Raw genomic sequence first — 18,983 nt, forward strand, 5'->3', positions numbered from 1 at the left:
TAAAGCATCTGGCTTGAATAAAAACCTCATGTGACTTCTGGCTTTCATGCTTGCATAACATATTTCGCAATCGACATTGCTGCGTTTCTTTGGTAATAGTTAGGATTCAAACCAGCTTCCTCCTGCAACACTAAACTTGGCAATGCAAACCAATCCTCTACACCACCAAGTCCCCTTTGCATTGAGTGATCTTAACATTGAGCTTTTTACCTCGGGTGTTGAACCTAAAAACTTGAACCTGTGTCCTCAGAGTTCCCAAGCTGTTCTCTTTCCACCTGAGCTACAGTTCTTGGTACATCTTAAAGTCATAGAATAAAGATGTTTGAGTGTTTGCATTGGGTGTAGGATTGTAAATGTGATGAATTCCAACAAGATTTGAATTCCAGTCTGCAGAAGTACCAATCATCCATTAACAGCCTGAGCTATTTGAGCAGATATGCTTGAACTCGCACTCGTGAAGTTCTCAAATCTCTTTGATTTATGAGTTAAACTTCATAAATCAGAGTCTTATAAGATTTGAACTAATTGTTCACTGTTTCCAAACACTTCTATCCACCTGAGCTATTTGTTCACATGGCTTTATCCAGTTTCTTTAAGCTTTTGAGTGCTTTCATTGGATATTTCGGCTTTAAAATTCACATTGTCTCACAAGATTTAATGTCCCATCCCAATTGAAAAAAAAGTTATTAAGTATTTAAAAGTATTTGGAAAGCGACATGTTGAACCAAACCTGCAGCCAGTGCAGGAGAACTCAAGCACAGGGTCACATGTTCTACCAGGTGAGCTACAGGGCCACAAGCAAACGTTTTTCCATCCTGCACAAATCTGGAAATGTGTGTGAAGGTGCCCTGATTTTCCCTCATACATCCACAAGAGGTCAGCCTCTGAGAGGTTATAAGGTCTTCTAAGGAAGAATGGAATAAATCCAGTATATTTTGTGTTTAATGGTCAGACACAGAAAAAAAAGTAGATATTTATTTTTTATGAGAAGAGCCATTTTTATTGATTTGGATCATTCAGATTCACTTGTTACAGCATCTTCCTACTTGAGAGAATCCATGAGCATTTTCTTGAACTTCTCCAGGTCCATCTTCTTAATGATGGTGACCTTGTGCTTCTTCTTCAGCAACTCCATGTAGTCCAGCACCATCATGCCCCGGGTCTGGGTCCCCACCAGCTCGACGGTCACTGCCACCTGCATGAGGTACATGAGAAGACCGTTGTGAGAAATTGATGTGAGCTGAGATAATTTGTCCAAATTCAAAGGCAGTGGCCCCTCGCCCACCTTCTCGCTGTCTGTTATGATTGTGTCATCGAGGGCTGCAGCCATGGCGTAGGTGTCGCAGGAGTTGAACCCTTTTCCTGCTGTGATCTCCTTTTGATAGTCGGCCGACCGAGCTTTCTGCAGAGGCAACAGTTTCTTTAAGCTTTTGAGTGTTTTCATTTGATATAGTGTCTTTAAATTCAAATAGTCACACAGAATTTAAACCTACATCCAAATTTAATATTTATTGCATGCAAGAGTTTTTATGGCATTTTTGGCTTTTTTTATTGGACGGTGTAAAATGTAAGGAGACATGTAGAAGCAAGCCTGCAGCCAATGCAGGAGGACTCAGGTCTAAGGTTCTGGGACCACAAGTGAATGTTTGTCCATCCTGCACAAATCTAAATGTGTCTGTGCATGATGTGTCAAACTTTATTACTTATTGCTGAGTTCCCTTCTGCCTGGAGGACCCCGCTGAGTGTGTGATAAGATCACTGCATAGTTTCTACTTGTGCATACACGTGCAAAGGTTTTATAACCTTTCAGTCGGGGGCATCTAATCATCTCCCTCCTTGTATCACTTACTTTCATGGAAAGGTTGGAAATCTTTTTCATGAAGGCGGCCTTCTTCGTGTCTTGGGCCAACCACTCGTCACAGAAAGACTGGGGGGGGGAGGGGGGGACACACATATTCAAACAATGATTCTGTGATGTTAAAACAAGAAGTGAAGGTTTAAAGCCCCTCGTCAGGTTATTCTTCGCAGCCTCACCCATGGCAGACTGCTCCTGCAGCTGAACTCCCAGGTGGCTATGTAGGTGGGGCAGGTGTAGCGGTCCAACACGATGTAGGCGGCCTCAGTATCGGCCACAAAGTTGAACTCTCCGCACGCAGTGGTGTTGCCCCTGGCTGCAAACACACACAGACATGCAACAAAATGTAGCATACTGCCGGTTTCATGTATATTTACAAATATAGTGACAAATTACATACATTCAGTGTTTCCTCCCATGATGTAGAGGGCCTTCAGCTTCTCATGAAAGTTGGGCGCTAGTTGTACTGCTACAGCCAGGTTAGTGAGGGGGCCCGTGGCCACCAGGGTCACCTGTACAGATGCAGCCAAGTTAGACATGTTGCATCCTGTATCATGCTTTCATTGCTTTGTTACAGAATTCTCATAATAAAAGAAAATCCAGAATGTGTGTCTCACCTCTCCAGGGTTCTCTTTCACCATCTTGATCATGGCCTTCACAGCGTTCCGACCGTGTAGCAGATCCAGGTCCGGAGCATCTGGATCTGGGGAGTCGCCCAGCCCGTCCTTCCCGTGGTAATCTCCAGCGTTTCTTCTAGGGGACAGCACGGGCTCTCCACAGCCGCGATACACCGGGATCTACGGGGTACGAGAGGTCACACTTCATACAGGATCATGCACGAGTGGAATTCAGCCAACCAACCACGATGCATCCCACATAGTCGTCTTTCATACTTACATCCATCCTGTTGCAGACTTTCAGGACGCGCAGTGTGTTCTTGAGCACGTTCTGCAGGGGCGTGTTGCCATGGCAGCAGGTGATGCCCAGGATCTTCACGTCAGGGGCCGCGAGGGCCATCATGATGGCCTGAGCATCATCCACCCCTGTGTCCACATCGATGATCAACTTCTTCATCCTTTGACAAACATGTGGAGATAAGTAGTTTGTTACACTTCTTACACTTTCCTACCATAACCAAATAATTAATAATCAGATCTGCAGAGAATTTATTGCGTATTTTGGCTGAAAGGTTCAATTGATCATTGGAATGGATTCAAGATGAATATATAGAAAAAAAAATCACTAACAAATTTCGAAACTAACACTTTAGTAGAGCTTTGATTCCACTTACTTATAGCACTTTGTAGTTTCGCTTTATTTTGAAGAAATTGTACTTTCTTGATTCTTGTTGTCCTGGTCTGTACCCTTGGGGTTTTATGCACTTATTATAAGTCGCTTTGGATAAAAGCGTCAGCTAAATGAAATGTAATGTAATGTAATGTAAAAGATCACAGTGACATGATAAACTCCAGCGTCAGGCACTTTGAACCAATCCAAAACATCTTTACAACGTAATTACAGTGGCTGACGGAGCTCGCGTCAAAACATGCAAGACAGATTAGGACAAGTTGTGCACCATCTGAAACACATTGATATACATGTACAACGTTGATTAAAGTTACGTGTAACAAACAATATATATGATGTTTCTTTGCACTTTCCAGTTATAAATAAAAAACAATATTTGTCTGTGCAAGAAACACTAAAAGTTCGGCAGGGCAGGATAACTTTCAGGAGTCAGGAGACTTTGGGGCAAAAAGGGAACTACCCAAACTGACCCCTCAAAAGAAAGAACACACCCTGGCAGAGGGTCTTTATTGGGGGGTTTCCAACGATGGTGTAGTTGCCTGAAACATCTTTACTGAGAGAAATGGAAGGAAATACCCTCAAGCTGCATAGTTTTAAATACTTTCTAATTGCCGAAATGTGAGTGATTCCCGTCTTTGGTCTGAATTTAAAGTAGAATTAAGTATTCTTGACTCACCTGCTGAGTGGATCCGAACAAGGTTTCTACTGCTTGAGGAGGAGGCGGCGGCTGAACACTGCACCAACCTGAAGAACAGCCTTATAAAGACCAGAGACCCACAGAGAGGTGTTGGCCTATGCAAATGAAGCAACAAAATGTACAAGCTGTACAGGATTTTACAAGAATCCAAATTGGTTCGGTTTAATTTGATGCATAGAGTTAAATGCACTTTTCTGCAGAAAAGTTTTAATCAAGGTCTAACTTTTACAGCCAGGATACATTACATCGGAACAAATGTGATTTCCTTGATCTAGTGAGAAAGATGAAGATTTTATGCGTGTTCATCTTGATTCATAAACAGATCAGAGACATAGAGTAAAGTGACAGAAATGTAATGTGATTTATTTTGACCTTTTTGACCCAACTGAGGACATTGTTGTGAAAGTCGTATCTCACTATCTGACCTCTCAGGTTGAGTAGCTGTGGAGATTTCATTACAACAATGTTATTCAACAGATCATTTCGCAATACCCACTCCGTTACGACATGCAAACCTTAAGACATTATGTTCTCTGGAATTGAAGCGCTAATTATGGCATAAGAGGATCTAAAGCAGCAACGATTGGCTGCTTCACAGATCCTGTTCAAACCTGCCTCATGACCCTGATGAATTTAAATTAGAGGGTTTATTCCTCGCCAAAGGTTTTGGAAAATCACCCGCTGTGAATCTGCAGTGAATGAACAGTAAATGCCTGCAGGCTTGAATGGTGTCTAAACCGGTTACAGATGGAAAAATGAGACGCTCATGCCCCTTCCTGTCTACCTTCCATGGAGTTTCATCCAAACTACAAAAGACGCTGATCATATTTAAGAGTTGAATTTCACAATTTAGACTTCCAAATGAATTCCAATGATTTAATAATTACATTTAATTTACAACTTGACTGCCTTTGGTCATCACTAAACATCTTATAAGTCAATGCTTTCAGAAATTGTTATAATTGTATTTGTTTTTATTCCACAGCATTTTGGTAACCTGCAGCATGAATGCATTTAATACTGGAGTCAAAGTTTAGGTTCGACCATTGACTTTATTGACTTTATAAAAAGATGGTTGACGTGTGTCCACTTCCTCCCACCGTCCATACCACCGCTCGTAAACACTGAAGCACATACTGTCACACGGACAAATCCATGCTACTTCAACGCATTCATCAACAATTGCTTGAACTTCTCCAAGTCGACGGTCTTCATGATGATCGCCTTGTGTTTCTTCTTCAGCAGCTCCATGTGGTCCAGCACCATCATGCCTCGGGTGTTGGTCCCCTGCAGCTCCACCGTCACTGCCACCTGCCACCTGCACAAGGTAATACAGAAACGTCTGCTTCATTCTTAAACCATAAGTATTGATTTGATAAAATAATTGGCTAAATGGTGTAATGTAAAAAAAAGAAGTATAAAGGTCACCCGTTCGCTTTCTGTCAGCAGGGTCTCGTCGATGGCTGCAGCCACTGCGTAGGTGTCACAGGAGTTAAATTCAGTTCCTGACACCAGCTCCTTTTGATACCGCTCCGTCTGGACCATCTGCGATTCAACACAAAGACTTAACAACAGATATACAGTGTGTTACATTTATTCTGAATTCTTGTTTGGGACACTCTCGTACCTTCCTGGTTAAGGAGGAAATCCTCTCCATGAAGCGAGCCTTGTCTGTGTCTTGGGCCAGCCAAGTGTCAACGAAGGACTGAGGGAGAAAGACATATTTTCGTGTTAGTGTCACATGCTCAGAGCGTCTCTGGTCGACATGGGTGCTCCATAGAGACTCGTGTTAACTGGTGTTTAATGACAGACCCATGGCAGACTGCTCCTGCAGCTGAACTCCCAGGTGGCGATGTAGGTGGGGCAGGTGTAGCGGTCCAACACGACGTAGGCAGCTTCAGAGTCAGCCACAAAGTTAAACTCTCCACACACTGTGGTGTTACCCCTTGCTGCACACACACAAATCAAAATCAGTGTGATAAACATTGAGTTGAACATTTAGAGAAAGTTACAATCACACATGACAACCTACACTCAGTGTTTCCTCCCATGATGTAGAGGGCCTTCAGCTTCTCGGGGAAGGAGGGGTCCAGATTCACCGCCATGGCCAGGTTAGTGAGGGGCGCTGTGGCTACAAGAGTCACCTATACAAATCCAAGAAAGTACAGACAACAGATCAGAAGATACATTTCCTTTTCATACAGGAGAGAGAAACATGATGAAAATGGGACTTCAGGAAAAAGATCTTCACGGTCCTTTGGAGTCTTTCAGTTGAAATGTATTTTTATGCCATACGCTGACCCACCTCTCCTGGGTTTTCATTGACCATCCTGATTAAAGCCACCGCAGCTTTCTCCTCCTGCACCGCATCCAAACCTGGAGCGTCTGGATCCGGGGCGTCGCCCAGTCCGTCCTTCCCGTGGAAATCTCCAGCGTGGCGTTTGTGAGCCACAAGGGGCTCTGCACAGCCTCGGTACACCGGCACCTGTGTCATGGCACGAGTTTTACTTCACATTCAAGAAGTCACCACTACATTTCAAATGCTTTATTTCTTCATTAACATACTTACATCCAGCCTGTTGCAGACCTTCAGGACGCGCAGTGTGTTCTTGAGGACGTTCTCCAGGGGCGTGTTGCCGTGGCAGCACGTGATGCCCAGGATCTCTACACCAGGTGCTGCGAGGGCCATCATGATGGCCTGAGCATCATCCACCCCCGTGTCCACATCCATGATCAACTTCTTCTTCATCCTACATTGAGCAATAAGAAAAACTTCACATTTGAGGAGAGGTAACTATACCAGTTAATATCAGTGCAAGTCGTGCAACGGTTCATCAGAGCAGTTTTCCTCACAGGCTGAGGAGCTTCACTCAAAGCATGTGACCTGTAACAAAGACATTTTCTACAACATGATCCAAAGCCTGTTCTACTGGTTTATAGGTGCTGAGAGAGTTGAAAATGGTGCAGGTGCAAAACCTATATGCTTAACACCTATAAGAGTTGCAGTAATAACCTTAGTAAACTACTACACCCAAATGTAAAATCCTTACCTGGTGATATATTCTATGATCCTGACTCGTGCTTCTTACGTCTTCACTTTCTGCTGAGGGACTCCTGACTGCTCTGCCCAAATGAGCTGCCTTTCGAAGCCCAGAGACACATATGGGTGTCGGCACTTGAAAATGCAGGAAGTGGACTTGCATTGACATTCGACACTTAAGTGGCTGGGAATGTGGTGTATACTTTGACGTCAGGGGGATAGTATTTAATATGTGAACGCCATTTCAGTTGAATCCTTTGTCTTCTCACAGTTCCTCAGACTAACAGGAAAGGAACAAAAGATAAAAAAAGATCTTGTATATCACATTCTTATGCTCCCTTCAAGCTACAGCAAGTCTGTTTGTCTGCAGTCTACCCTACAATCAAAGGGACTTTATGTGACACCAGATTTTCCAGAGTTTAAAAGTAGTGCTGAGAAAGACTGTGGAATCTAGAATCCTAAGTTATGGCAGCAGTTAAGACAAACTTATACTTTTTAGAATCTAAGTACTTTTCTCATATATGTAAAAAGAGTTTCTTTCTTGTCACAGACCACATGTTGAAAAGATGTTGACCAGCTGTTCTATGATAACAAGAGGGAGGCGCAGAATGTCACTTTTTGTCTTTAATCGTAAAAAAGAATGAACAGTACAAATGTTTTTGCTTTGTACATCGTCATAGTTTCCTTTCTTCCCCCTTATCTAACCATGAGTTATTTTGTTTAGTAGAAAACACAAAATATATTAAAATACTACAGGGAGTGTTGCACCTTCCCATATGAACTGAACTCTTTTTAACTGCGTGGCTTTTTCAAAACCAGTCCATGTGTGTCCGCTACTCATTCCCCTGAATCTCCTGCATCTTGTGATTCTGCTCTGGGCTTGGCCAAGTTGGCCCGGACCCGAGCCTGGTCCACGGCGTCCAGCAGGTTCTTGCAGTCGAGTGCGAGAGTGTGAGCGGCTGCCAGCATCTGCCGCTGGCACTCCTCCTTCAGGGTTGTCACAGAGTTCTGCTGGGCGAGTCGCATCTTATTAATCAGCTCGCCTAAGTCCTTGTTCAGCAGCTTCTTTGTGCCCTCGATCTTAAACAGGGAGGAGAGGAAATTTCAATGCTGCATTTTTTAACTCTTATTTAAAGATATGTAATACTTAAAATTGTTGAATGTGTTGAGGTATAAGTCTCGTAAGTTAAAAGACAATAAGAAATCCGGGATTTTAACAATAGCAGGATGGTATTCATTCAGATTTGATTTCTACAAGCATCTAACACTTGTGTTTTCTGCCACAATAAAACAAAGCATCTAACACTTGTGTTTTCTGCCACAAAAAACAGTCATCACTACTTTACACACTTCCTCCATGCATGTTTGTGACTGTGGCTGCTGCAAAGACAGAGGAAGTGAGGCGTACCTCTGTGGTGACAGAGCAGTGCAGAGAGGGCAGGATCTCATCGACACTCTGGATCAGGCTACGCAGATTGACACCCACCGCCTGTACGGTGAAGGGTGGAGGAGGGAGGGTAGAGCGAGGGAGGGCAAGAATGGAAAAAGAAAGGATGAAATCAAGTGGATGATTAGAAATGTAATATCCTGTGAAGGTGCTTCCCAGGTGGTTGATGGACTGACCCTGACAGCGCCGGGGTACTCGGAGGCTGACAGTGTGCTGACATCATTCTTCAGCTGAACAACCTGTTTCACCATCACCATGACGCCGGTGTACACCTGATCCCCCGATCGGTCCAGCTCAGCTGTGGGGCGATGCTACGGCACAAAGAAACACCCAGCTTCCCTTTCATATACCCAGTCATATTAACACATACTTAATCTAATTATATTTACAGTAGAGGCTGGGTTTACTTTACCTGTGAGACTGGAGGAGGCATTGGGGGCTTCTCTGGAGGACCTGACAGACAGAAAGTGTCACACGTTTTAAACAGGACACTGTATAGAGTGGACTAAACTGTATTGAACTTTGATAAAGGTGTATTTTTATGCAACACTTTATAAAAATTAAAGCTTGTTTGAGTGAATTGCTATACAAATATAATTCTTTTGAACAGGACTCACCATTTTCCAGGCTTTTTTCCGGGGGCTGTAAAAAGACAAAAGTACAAATAATTGGTCTAACACCAAAGCTTTTATATGATGAATACTAGACGATAAATGTTGAAATAAATCTTAAAAGAAAATATGTGTGGTGCTGCCCTCTTATGGTCAAAAAGAGACTAGTATAGTCGGCCTACAAACATTTACACAATAGGAAATTCAAAGAAGAGTATGTGTACCTTTATTTGTGAATCCTGTCGCACAACAGGATCCTACACAGAAACACAACACGTTCAGCGGTTGTGTTTGCAAAATTGGAGTGATGTGGTTAAGTCAGTCAGATAAGTGGTAACACTGTAGTAGCATTATAGTGACTTTTTTGTGCCCAAGATCTTCCTGAAGAGAGACGCAACTCTGTCTCTTCTATAATTTCTTCACGGTCTTACTGCCACAAACTACTTTGTGTGTACTGTACCTATATATGTGGAAATTTATGACTTTTTGGCTAGTTCTCACTTTTTCAGTGGCTTGTTTGAGTGTTAAGACACTGTTCGTATGTACGTGTGTGTAAGTGTGTACACGTGTGCGTGTGTGACTACTCACCAGTTGTCGTTCCTCTTTCTCCAGCCACTGTCTATCCTGTAGCATTTCTAATCTTTGTCTTTGTAACGTGTCTTCCACGTGCGCTCGCTCTTTCTCCCACACTGGCCTGCTATCTCTGTCGGCTGCCTACACTCACAAACACACACACACGCCATCATTATATTGATGTTGATATCAAGCATTTTCACTGTATCATTTGTGCAAACTTTACTCAGCATCTTTTCTCTTTGTTAGGGAACAATATGTCCCAACAGGGAACTGAAATAGATCAGTTACACCTACATGTGGTCAGTGCATGTACATGTGAGTGCACATTAGAGTATATTTATGTGTAAGAGCACTTCTGTGTGATGTGTGTGTGTTTAACACCTGTATGTGCATGTCCCAAGGAAGCGTGTTGCCTTGTATTCTGGTTGGCTGGTGAGAGAGAAAAACACAGGACATGTCATTTAATAAAGGGCTGTCAGGCAAATGAAAAAAATACATACAAACACTGCATATTTAATAAAGTCACACTCTGTAAATGAAACATCACAAAGCAGCATCAGAAGCTACTGAGCTTCTATCTTAAAAAAGGAGATTGACTTCAGAGAAGAAGTGTGTGTGCGTGTCGTACCTTGGGTGGAGGGTCTGTGAAGTTGCGGTCTAACAATGATGGGTTGGAGCGAGACCTCTCTGGCTTGAGATGCTGCTCCGACTCTATCCTGTGGATCTCACTGTCAAATACACAAACAGACAGGTAGTTAAACATCTGAACTTTTTAAATGTCATCCTCAGCTGGATCTTTTCCTTTTGTTTTCACAAATCTCAGGAAGAAACAATGACCTGAATATTTTTGCAACACTGGAAAAAATGTGTTACACCATGAAAATCCTGTTTTTGACTATTGAAACGACAGTATCACAATCAAAACATCTTCAAAACTTTTAAAAAATGAGGAAAGAAACCCCTGAGTGGGAAGCGAAATTAAAAAATAATGTGTGTGCTTGTGTTTTCACCTGAGGGAGCAGACGAGCTGGATGAAGCCGGGCCGGGCGGGCGGCTCGTAGGCCCAGCAGCGATAGAGCAGGGAGTAGACGGTGGGTGGACAGAACTGCGGTTTGGGGAGTCGAACCCCAGACTCCAGCTGGTGGATCACCTGCCCGTTCTCCAGCCAAGAGAAGGGCTGCTGGGCCATTGAGAAGATCTCCCACACACACACACCTGGTTGAACAAACACACAAAGGCTGAATTGTCTTGTGTCACACAGAAAAGTGTTTTTTATCTTCCTGCATTTGGTGTTTTCTCACCAAACATCCAGACGTCGCTGGCTGCGGTGAAGCGTCTGAAGTTGATGGATTCTGGCGCCATCCATTTGATCGGCAATCGACTGACTGAGGCTGCAAGCAGAGGAGTAATGAGAAAAGACACATGGACACATATTTAATTTGAACTCACATTGATATATTCTTTAATAAAGACGGAAATAAGGTGCATGCTGAAGATAAATTTAACCAGAATGAGTGAACAGATGTGTGTGTGTGTGTGTGTGTGTGTGTACCTTTATAATACTCCTGGTCATCGATGTAGCGTGACAGCCCAAAGTCTCCGAGCTTGACGCATTCGGCCGACTTCACCAAGACATTTCTCACAGCTATATCTCTTCAGACGGAACACAAACCAGACACGAGTTCAGACCAAAAATAAAAACATCACGTGTTAAATTAGGTCAAATATCAAATGTGCTTTGTGTAAATGTTCTCTCAATATCTCGCTGTCAAGAGAAGATGCTCAAGAGAAGCTACTTCATCTGATGGAAGGTGACAAGCCAGGCTAGCTAGTTAGCATGCTAATTTCAGTCAAAGCAAAGAATAGAATAGAAGATAGAATGTTGATTTCTTAGGAAACAAAGCTTGATAAAACTTAACCATGTTAAGTAAAAGCAAACGATAGACTAGACATTAGCATGAAAGCGTCAGTAGAAGTGAGGGTCAGAATAGAAATGATAATGCTAACTTCAGTAGAAGCATAGTAGAGTACAGAAGTTAGCAAGGTACCTTAAGTAAAAGCAAAGGTGCTAACTTCAGTAAAGAATAGAAGTTAGCATGCTAACTTCAGTAGCAGCAGTAGAAGTGTTGCTTACTGGAGAGATGGCTCTTAGCTAGCAAAGGAATGAAGTTTGTTGAGACTATCTGGTAAGTACACTGTTTTTAATGCTAATTTTAGCTCTGTAGCAAAAAGTAAAATTACCTTCATGTCTCTGAGTTGATATTTTACATTAAATAATAATAAAATGTCCATCAGGAGAGAAACAAAGCTAATTTGTATTAGTAGAACCCCTGCAAAGCAACATCTCATGTGAAATGCTTTCATCCTGATTTGAAATGCACACAAGGAAGGATGCCTCCATTTGTGTTTTTAATTTTAATTTTGAATACAAAAAGTATTGGTTGTGTTACCTGTGCACCATGTTGAGGCCGTCCAGGTAGGCCAAGGCTTTGCAGATTTGTAGACTGTACAGGATCAAGGTTGGTCCGGTCAGCATGTACTGCTGCTTTATGAGGTACTGACCCAACTGGTAGACAAACAACAACATCCACTTCTTATAAGATTCCATCTAAGTTCTGTTCAGACTCGTCTTAACATCAGGACACTAAAACATGCACATGCATTAATCACCCATAGCTTTAAATGTAGCTGTGAGATGTGAAAATAAAAGTTTTACAAAGATAATAGATAACTTCATGATTAACAAACAGTAAATCATCACATTGGAGCAAAACCACACCTCTCCATGGTCATAGAGCTCCATGACTATCCAGACGGGATCGACCTCAATGACCCCGATGAGACGCACGATGTGGGGGTGATCCAGGTGTTTCATCAAGCCTGCAACAGCCAGAGCAATACATTATTACATTACATTACATTACATGTCATTTAGCTGAGGCTTTTATCCAAAGCGACTTACATTTTTACAATACACCTCTGATCAGTAACATATATCATTTATATGATCTATTAATGCCAGAGAACGAAAGTGACAGACTGTTTCAAGCTTTATTTTCAGCTATTAGAGAAAGACACCTAATGTCCACCTAATGGAAAAACTATAAAAGCCATTACGGTCTCTTAACCACTCAACTTCAGAGACAGCCCAGGCTTTCAGTTCTGCTTTACTTTGAAACCACCGTTGAAAAAGTACACTTTAACCACATAGGCATGCACACATGAATGCCACTTTGAATTAGATATCTGGTGAAATAGAATAACCAAGGAGTCTATTATTTCTTCGAGTGATCACAAAAAATTACATTGAAATTTCAAAACATAGCGTTCATTCAAACAAGGGTTTGGAGTCACATGATTTGTACTATTCCATAACGTACTAAATCACCAACCTCAGACTGACTTTTCATCTTTAGGGGTCATCTGCTCACACTGTGGCTTCCCGACTCTTTTATCCAGGACTTAGATGCTTAGTCTGGATTTTATAGACTCATAGAGTCAAAGTGACACAAGCTGACTTTTCGTGCTCACTCTATCGAGAATGCTATATCTGGTTTTCCTTCTACACCTACGCTTATTGTCAGTCAGCTATGGAACAAACTGGTGTGATGTTGAAGCGACCACAGCCTCCAGTCTGAACTTTCTGCACTAAGCCATAACCACACAACATGAAGACTCTACTGCAACTTTCTGACTGATGAAACTTGCAAAATCCTGAAAGGTTCCTAACCACTCTTCTTTTATTACTTCACACTTTTTGTGTAATAAAGTAAGTCGCGAAGGGGAGAGTTTTACATTTCCTGTTATAAAGTTCTGGCAGACTGTGGCGTGGTGTCACCTGACTTAGACGTTGAGCAGTACACGTGTTTACAGAGGAAATAATCACTGCACCGGCCTCATACTCACCAGCTTCACTGAGAAACTTCTCTTTCACATCCGCTGAACATTCTTTACATGTTTTGATAGCTACGCGGATCTTCTCCCCCGTCTGCACACACACATACACATAGACACACATGCATCACTTTCACAATACTGCACTTTTTGTTTTTAACCCCAATTGTAACTCAGCATTTTTTTGCATTTCTTTTATACTTTACATGATAAAGTGAACTCACAGGGCTTTTATATTCTCCGTCATGAACCTCTCCAAAGAATCCCTCACCCAAGATCTGACCCACAACAATGTCATCTCTGGATATCCTGTGTTTGTCTGGACACACACACATTGAGAAACAGAGAAACAGGTGTGTGAATACATTGTTGAATTGTGTTACTATACAGGCAGCTTTAACTTTTTAGAATCGAAATTGTAAATGGATGTTATCATTTTGATATTTTTGTGCTGTATTCAGGTACATCAAGCAAGCAAAGGAATCGCTGCACTTCAACCCCCAGCACAGTATGCAGCTGTGCAGGTGAGCTACATGTTAAAACTCCTGCAGGTAATTTAGGAAGTAAACTTTGAGTTTATAGAAGTGGAAATTCAATAAACCAAGTCAGTTAAGATCCACCTTCATACACCCCTGCCACTGCACAGGTGTTCTGGCTGGAACTGAAACTTGCAGAGAGGCACGTCAGAGCAAAACCTTACTTCTCTGTAATGTTGGTTCCGTCTAGGGTAACTGGGAGTGTAGTTTTTATAGTTTCTATATTTGTTATACTTTTAACCTCCCATCACTAATCAAAAATGCCATATGTAAGGCTTTTCTTCTCAAGGAGGAAAAGAGCACACTTGATTTAGTCACATAAAAGATGGAACTGTTTGAGAATAACACACGATGACCGGTTTATGGATTTAACTGACAGGTTATAGAATATCGTATGCAATGTAATGCTTGCAGACATACTCACCCCCAGACAATGCGCTGCTTTCTGGAATCTCAGCATAAATATCATAGTCTGAAGTTAAAGAAAAATGCAGAAAGTATTTGTTTTGCATTTAGAAGCCAAAATCAATGCTGATCAGTCCATACGAGTTATTGCTTTGCAGAATATAAAACAACAATATAATGGGTACAAAGCTAAAATTGAATATTAAATATAAACATCAATTAATTTATAGATTATAGATTGGACTCAAACCTCTATCAGTAGCAGTGGGAGCCCCGCTGGAAGAGACAGAGAGACATTCCTTCTTTAAAAGCAAGAAGTAAATGAACTTTCATCTTTGAACAGCAATGGTTTAACCCTTGTTTCCGTTTTAACAAATCAGATACGAGAAAATGAAAAGATACTGAGAAAAGGGGAAGAGGACGAGGAAAGTGTGAAAAAAGCAACACCCAGATTTTTTTCAGTTTCCAGCAGCGTAACATTACAATGGAAAAACGAAACAAAGTCTGAAAACAGCTAAGGGTTATCTTTAGTGACGTGTTAGAGTCTTCACTTACACATATTATACATCACACTTACTGTTTAGGGATGTCAGGAAGTTTTTCTCTGCCTGTGTAAAAAAAGATATTTACTTTACATGAAACAAAGGGCTCAGTTAAAGTAATTGAGGTTTTAAAGAAAGTGAATAAACCAAAATTCTGTGGTGGAAAGTCGGAAGTACAAAAGACAATAAAAAGACAGGTTGTTAAATAATAGAAATCAGGATTAGTACTTTTATTATTGTACCTTGGCTGGGTCTGACAATAAGCGAGCCCTCAGTGCTGCTGTCCAGGCGACAGTAACCATCAATGAGGTCGGCCATGTTCTCGGCCACAGCCAGGGAGGGGATGTTCACAGACAGAGGCTGGAGGGTTTAATGCACAACATTTTGAAAAGCTTTGCACAACTGACCCATATTTTTGAATGTGTGAAAAGTGAGGTGGTTTCAATCAGGGGGACACAAGCTGGCCCTGTCCAAATATCAAAAAACACATCACTGAAGAAATAGTTTCTACTTACAAACTGTAAGAGTTGAACACCAAAAATATGAAACAACACATAAAACGATTTAGCTGTTTGCTGTAGTATTACACAAGACATGAGAGCTGTATACCTGCTGGGCTCCCTCTATGTGCACAGTGAGCACAGCTCGACTGTCGCTCTCTGCAGAGCAGGAGATGCTGCGCACCTGAGTGAATGCAGCCAGACAGACGGGCTGCATTGAGAAAAAGATTCAAAACTTAGAAATGAAGAAGGAATAAATACAGAAAGAGATGCTGATTTGCAATAATGGATCTTCATGTACAGCATCTCTTGTCTATGAAGTTGTATAGAGTGTTATTTCTTTCCAATTGACATGACGAAAAAAACAAACAACATCAGCAAGAATTTGACAAAAGCAGAAGAGAGGAAGGGTTTTAGCTCACGGTTGAGTTCTCAGTCTGCTGACTGATGCCCTCAGGGCCAATGACCAGGTCTATTGTTATACTCCAACCATGCTACAGACACAGAAAACACACAAATACACAAGTGTGATGTATGAATATTTGCTTTTGCTTGTACATCAGAGAATGCAATCACATTATTAACACATTAACATGTCGAAGCAGAGAACAATCAATCTGCCTCGCCGGTCTTAAAAGAATAACCCTAACCATGAATACCAGCAGGAAATAGCCTTTCATTTCTTAGAAAAGCTGAAAGACTGAAGCGCTCACCACCAGCTGACAGGCGAAGCTCTCCTGTGTGAAGCTGTAGCACTGGGCCAAAGTGCTGAAGAACTTGGCCACGCACTCGTCCTGCTTCAGTGTGGAGTAGCCCTGAAACGTCTGCTGGATCATCTTACGCAACTGCTTGAGCTGATAAACACACACACTTTGAATTAGCTAATTTTGTAAAACTTGTATTAGACTGTAAAAAAGAAGATAATTAAATGTTTTAAACCAGGTAAATAGCTTGTTCCTACCTTCATGCTGTCAATCAGCTCTCTGGGAAAGAACAGGTCCAGCCCGACATCCTTCCTATTGGAGGAGAGAACAAACCTTTGTTTTAAAAGAGAGTAAGATGTGTTAACTCCATAACATTTTGTTTCCCTGTTTGTCATCTTTACACAATGGCTTTTGTTGAAGATGATTTGACAGTAGTGCATGTATCACATAGACCTGATCTAAAAGGGAAGTCGCAGGTTGCCTTAATTGAGGAAAAGGGCAATGCACAAATACAAGGATCACATTAGACTCACTCTAATAGTTCAAAGTTGGACTTTTTCTCCAGTCCGCTTGGATTCATGTCTTTGTAGAATCTCCTGGGAACATGAAACATTAACATTGTATCATGAAGGAACAGTATAGAATCATTGCTGTTACTAAAGCTATTGCAGTGACAGATATCTTAATTTTTTTCAGGAGTGTGCATGAGGCCGTAGTTGTGCAGTACCTAATCTCCAGACAACCGAGCTGCAGCGCCATCCCATCACTGACCTTTGAAGCATACTGCTGCATGTAGTCACTTCGTACCTGTGGGTAAGCACACAAACACACACCTTTCATTGACTACAACTTCCATAAACAAACATGATACTCCTTATCTAATATAAATCTGCCGGGAACAGGGATAGACACGCACACCCACACTGGCACATCACTGACCTGCTGATAAAAGTAAAGCATAGTGGTTCTGTCCTCTTTGAATTTCTCCATGAAGTCTGATGGGATGTATCTGATCCTCAGGTCATATCTGCACAAACAACAGAGTTAAGTTCTCCAAGTCGAGGCTCACGTGGTAAATTAGTAAAACTACGACAGTATAAAAAAAAAAGACAGAAGAACTGACCTCCACTCGGCCTCCAGGTGCTGTTGTTCATATCGCTGAGTGAGTTCGGACACTGTCAGGTCTGGGTGCAGCCAGTGTTTCTCTGAGGACTTGAGGTGTTTGAGGAGGAGGCTGTAACACAGGCTGTGTTTTATCTCTGGACCCACACAACCACTGGACAGCACCCCGTGAATGATATCCTGGGATACAAGTCACGTCCAACATGTTAATCTCATACTGTAGACGCAGGTGATGAGGTTTTTTAAATAAATTATAGCAGAGTCGAGCAACGTACAATATACTGGAGCAGAGAACAATCGAGAACAATAGAGTATAGTACAGTAGAGTATAGCAGAGTAGATTACAGTGTAGAAAAGACAATAAACGAGTGTAAATAGTGGATTACAATAGAGAATAGTTGTGTACATGGTGCCTTGGAGTAGAAGAAACAGTACAGAGAATAGCCCAGTTTTGTATAGTGGAGTAAAGTACAGAAGAGTCTAGTAGAGTGTAGTAGAATAGTGTATAGTAGAGTATAGCAGAGTTCTGTATAGTGACGCACAGTAGAGTAAAGTATAATAGAGAATAGTACCAAAGAGTACAGTGGAGCATGTAAAGTACACAACACAGTGGATTTCGGTAGAGAAGAGTAGAGCAGAGCTGAGTAGAGTAGAGCTAGGTAGAGTAGAGCTGGGTAGAGTTTACCTTGACAGTCCAGCCGTCCTCACAACGGACCAGTTTGAAGTTCTTGCCCAGGTTGGAGCTGTTGCTAAGGAAGCACACTTTGATGATCTTCACCGGGAAGACGTTGTCCCTGCATACATTTACCGTGGGAGAAAAATCCAAGGAGTCTGAGCGGCAGATGGGAGACATGCTCCTCCAGGACAGGGTGCTGGTGTCTCCTGACATCGCACACACACCACACACACTCCACTACTGCTCAGAGACATACATTGTCGTCAAGCCTCCACACACACTCACATTCACTCTTGGTCTTTTCCCTCTGTCACACAAACACACACATTTAGTCACACACACGGAGGGATGCGGAGAAGCTGGAGACAAAGATGAACCCAACAGTCACAATCAGGCTCTGTCGGATTTGAAGAGTTTACAGAACATTCCCACGAGTCGACTCCTGCTGCGATCGCTGTACTCACCGTTTCTTTCACATCAGCATGAGAAAAGTCAGACTTTATATCTGGAGACAAGTCAACCCCTGCTGCAAACTGCACTCATAATGCATCTGTACACATTCAGATATTTGTTCTTCTTTGACGGGCGAAGAGGAGTCGTCTGTAGCTGCGTCTTGTCTGAAGAAGAAGAACCGCATCAGTGAGTAAAAGAGGAAGCGGCACTCACCGAAAAATAAGGAAGTTAACAGAAAACCATACAGAACTGATGAAACCGCCATGTCACCCCCTATCGTCTAGCATACAATGGCACAGTCCAACAAACAACAAACCCCCCCCCCCCCACTGTGCTAAGTAGGCAAGGCTCACTTCTCTTTCTGAAATGTTTGATGAGTAAAATGACAGTGCAAGTGAAGTTGGTGTTTTTTATTCACTCGTGCAGTTTAGTCATCAGATTCGTTAAAGCAGATGGACCCAGGATGCAGAGTGTAAACAAAAAGTTTCCTTTTGATAGGTGAAAATAACAACAAACTCATCAAAAGTCAAAACTGAAAAAAGCAAAAGCACACGTGGGAGAACACTGGATGCTTACAAGAAGATGCAGAGGACGGGAGCTCGACATGAAACACGAGG

General features: G+C 42.1%; 3 protein-coding genes across 4 annotated transcripts; all 3 read right to left on the bottom strand.

Moving 5' to 3' along the window:
• Window positions 1–973: 973 nt before the first annotated feature.
• On the bottom strand, window positions 974–3,912 carry LOC133933653 (inosine-uridine preferring nucleoside hydrolase-like). Its single transcript, XM_062380813.1, has 8 exons — window positions 3,840–3,912; window positions 2,753–2,930; window positions 2,473–2,652; window positions 2,256–2,367; window positions 2,035–2,171; window positions 1,850–1,927; window positions 1,286–1,402; window positions 974–1,195 (listed from the first exon to the last, which is right to left on the bottom strand). The coding sequence occupies exons 2-8, from the start codon at window positions 2,927–2,929 to the stop codon at window positions 1,043–1,045; spliced, it is 954 nt and encodes a 317-aa protein (XP_062236797.1). The 5' UTR covers window position 2,930; window positions 3,840–3,912; the 3' UTR covers window positions 974–1,042.
• Window positions 3,913–4,892: 980 nt separating this feature from the next.
• LOC133933652 (inosine-uridine preferring nucleoside hydrolase-like) lies at window positions 4,893–7,023 on the bottom strand. Its single transcript, XM_062380812.1, has 8 exons — window positions 6,911–7,023; window positions 6,430–6,610; window positions 6,166–6,345; window positions 5,893–6,004; window positions 5,673–5,809; window positions 5,488–5,565; window positions 5,289–5,405; window positions 4,893–5,171 (listed from the first exon to the last, which is right to left on the bottom strand). Exons 2-8 carry the CDS (start codon window positions 6,607–6,609, stop codon window positions 5,019–5,021), a joined length of 957 nt encoding a protein of 318 aa, XP_062236796.1. The 5' UTR covers window position 6,610; window positions 6,911–7,023; the 3' UTR covers window positions 4,893–5,018.
• Window positions 7,024–7,504: 481 nt separating this feature from the next.
• LOC133933651 (protein-tyrosine kinase 2-beta-like) lies at window positions 7,505–18,544 on the bottom strand. 2 transcript variants are annotated; one of them, XM_062380810.1, is made up of 30 exons: window positions 18,378–18,543; window positions 17,923–18,272; window positions 17,239–17,417; window positions 17,055–17,142; window positions 16,843–16,922; window positions 16,649–16,711; window positions 16,373–16,427; window positions 16,125–16,265; window positions 15,834–15,905; window positions 15,521–15,622; window positions 15,154–15,271; window positions 14,947–14,977; window positions 14,620–14,645; window positions 14,389–14,436; window positions 13,653–13,747; window positions 13,441–13,522; window positions 12,314–12,414; window positions 11,985–12,100; window positions 11,087–11,187; window positions 10,836–10,925; window positions 10,545–10,749; window positions 10,163–10,262; window positions 9,916–9,963; window positions 9,547–9,672; window positions 9,183–9,215; window positions 8,965–8,989; window positions 8,760–8,800; window positions 8,524–8,658; window positions 8,309–8,389; window positions 7,505–7,980 (listed from the first exon to the last, which is right to left on the bottom strand). In XM_062380810.1, the coding sequence occupies exons 2-30, from the start codon at window positions 18,124–18,126 to the stop codon at window positions 7,738–7,740; spliced, it is 2,829 nt and encodes a 942-aa protein (XP_062236794.1). In that variant the 5' UTR covers window positions 18,127–18,272; window positions 18,378–18,543; the 3' UTR covers window positions 7,505–7,737. The 2 variants fall into 2 exon arrangements, with proteins under 2 accessions (XP_062236794.1, XP_062236795.1); XM_062380811.1 differs by lacking the exon at window positions 9,183–9,215 and having other exon boundaries at window positions 18,378–18,544.
• Window positions 18,545–18,983: the final 439 nt, after the last annotated feature.

Source organism: Platichthys flesus, chromosome 22, assembly GCF_949316205.1.
Source record: "Platichthys flesus chromosome 22, fPlaFle2.1, whole genome shotgun sequence".
NCBI classification, from domain to species: Eukaryota; Metazoa; Chordata; class Actinopteri; order Pleuronectiformes; family Pleuronectidae; genus Platichthys; species Platichthys flesus.

What these genes read in the sequence shown, in the direction of transcription:
- LOC133933651 (XM_062380810.1), bottom strand. Translation starts at nt 18,126, where the DNA reads ATGTCAGGAGACACCAGCACCCTGTCCTGGAGGAGCATGTCTCCCATC. An exon ending in GCTTCGCCTGTCAGCTGGTG is followed by an intron (nt 15,906 to 16,124) that starts GTGAGCGCTTCA and finishes CTGTGTCTGTAG; the next exon opens with CATGGTTGGAGTATAACAAT. An exon ending in GACAGGATTCACAAATAAAG is followed by an intron (nt 8,990 to 9,182) that starts GTACACATACTC and finishes GTCTTTTTACAG; the next exon opens with CCCCCGGAAAAAAGCCTGGA.
- LOC133933653 (XM_062380813.1), bottom strand. Translation starts at nt 2,929, where the DNA reads ATGAAGAAGTTGATCATCGATGTGGACACAGGGGTGGATGATGCTCAG. An exon ending in CATGGGAGGAAACACTGAAT is followed by an intron (nt 2,172 to 2,255) that starts GTATGTAATTTG and finishes GTGTGTTTGCAG; the next exon opens with CCAGGGGCAACACCACTGCG. An exon ending in TTTCCAACCTTTCCATGAAA is followed by an intron (nt 1,403 to 1,849) that starts GTAAGTGATACA and finishes TTGCCTCTGCAG; the next exon opens with AAAGCTCGGTCGGCCGACTA.
- LOC133933652 (XM_062380812.1), bottom strand. Translation starts at nt 6,609, where the DNA reads ATGAAGAAGAAGTTGATCATGGATGTGGACACGGGGGTGGATGATGCT. An exon ending in TCAATGAAAACCCAGGAGAG is followed by an intron (nt 6,005 to 6,165) that starts GTGGGTCAGCGT and finishes GGATTTGTATAG; the next exon opens with GTGACTCTTGTAGCCACAGC. An exon ending in TTTCCTCCTTAACCAGGAAG is followed by an intron (nt 5,406 to 5,487) that starts GTACGAGAGTGT and finishes GTTGAATCGCAG; the next exon opens with ATGGTCCAGACGGAGCGGTA.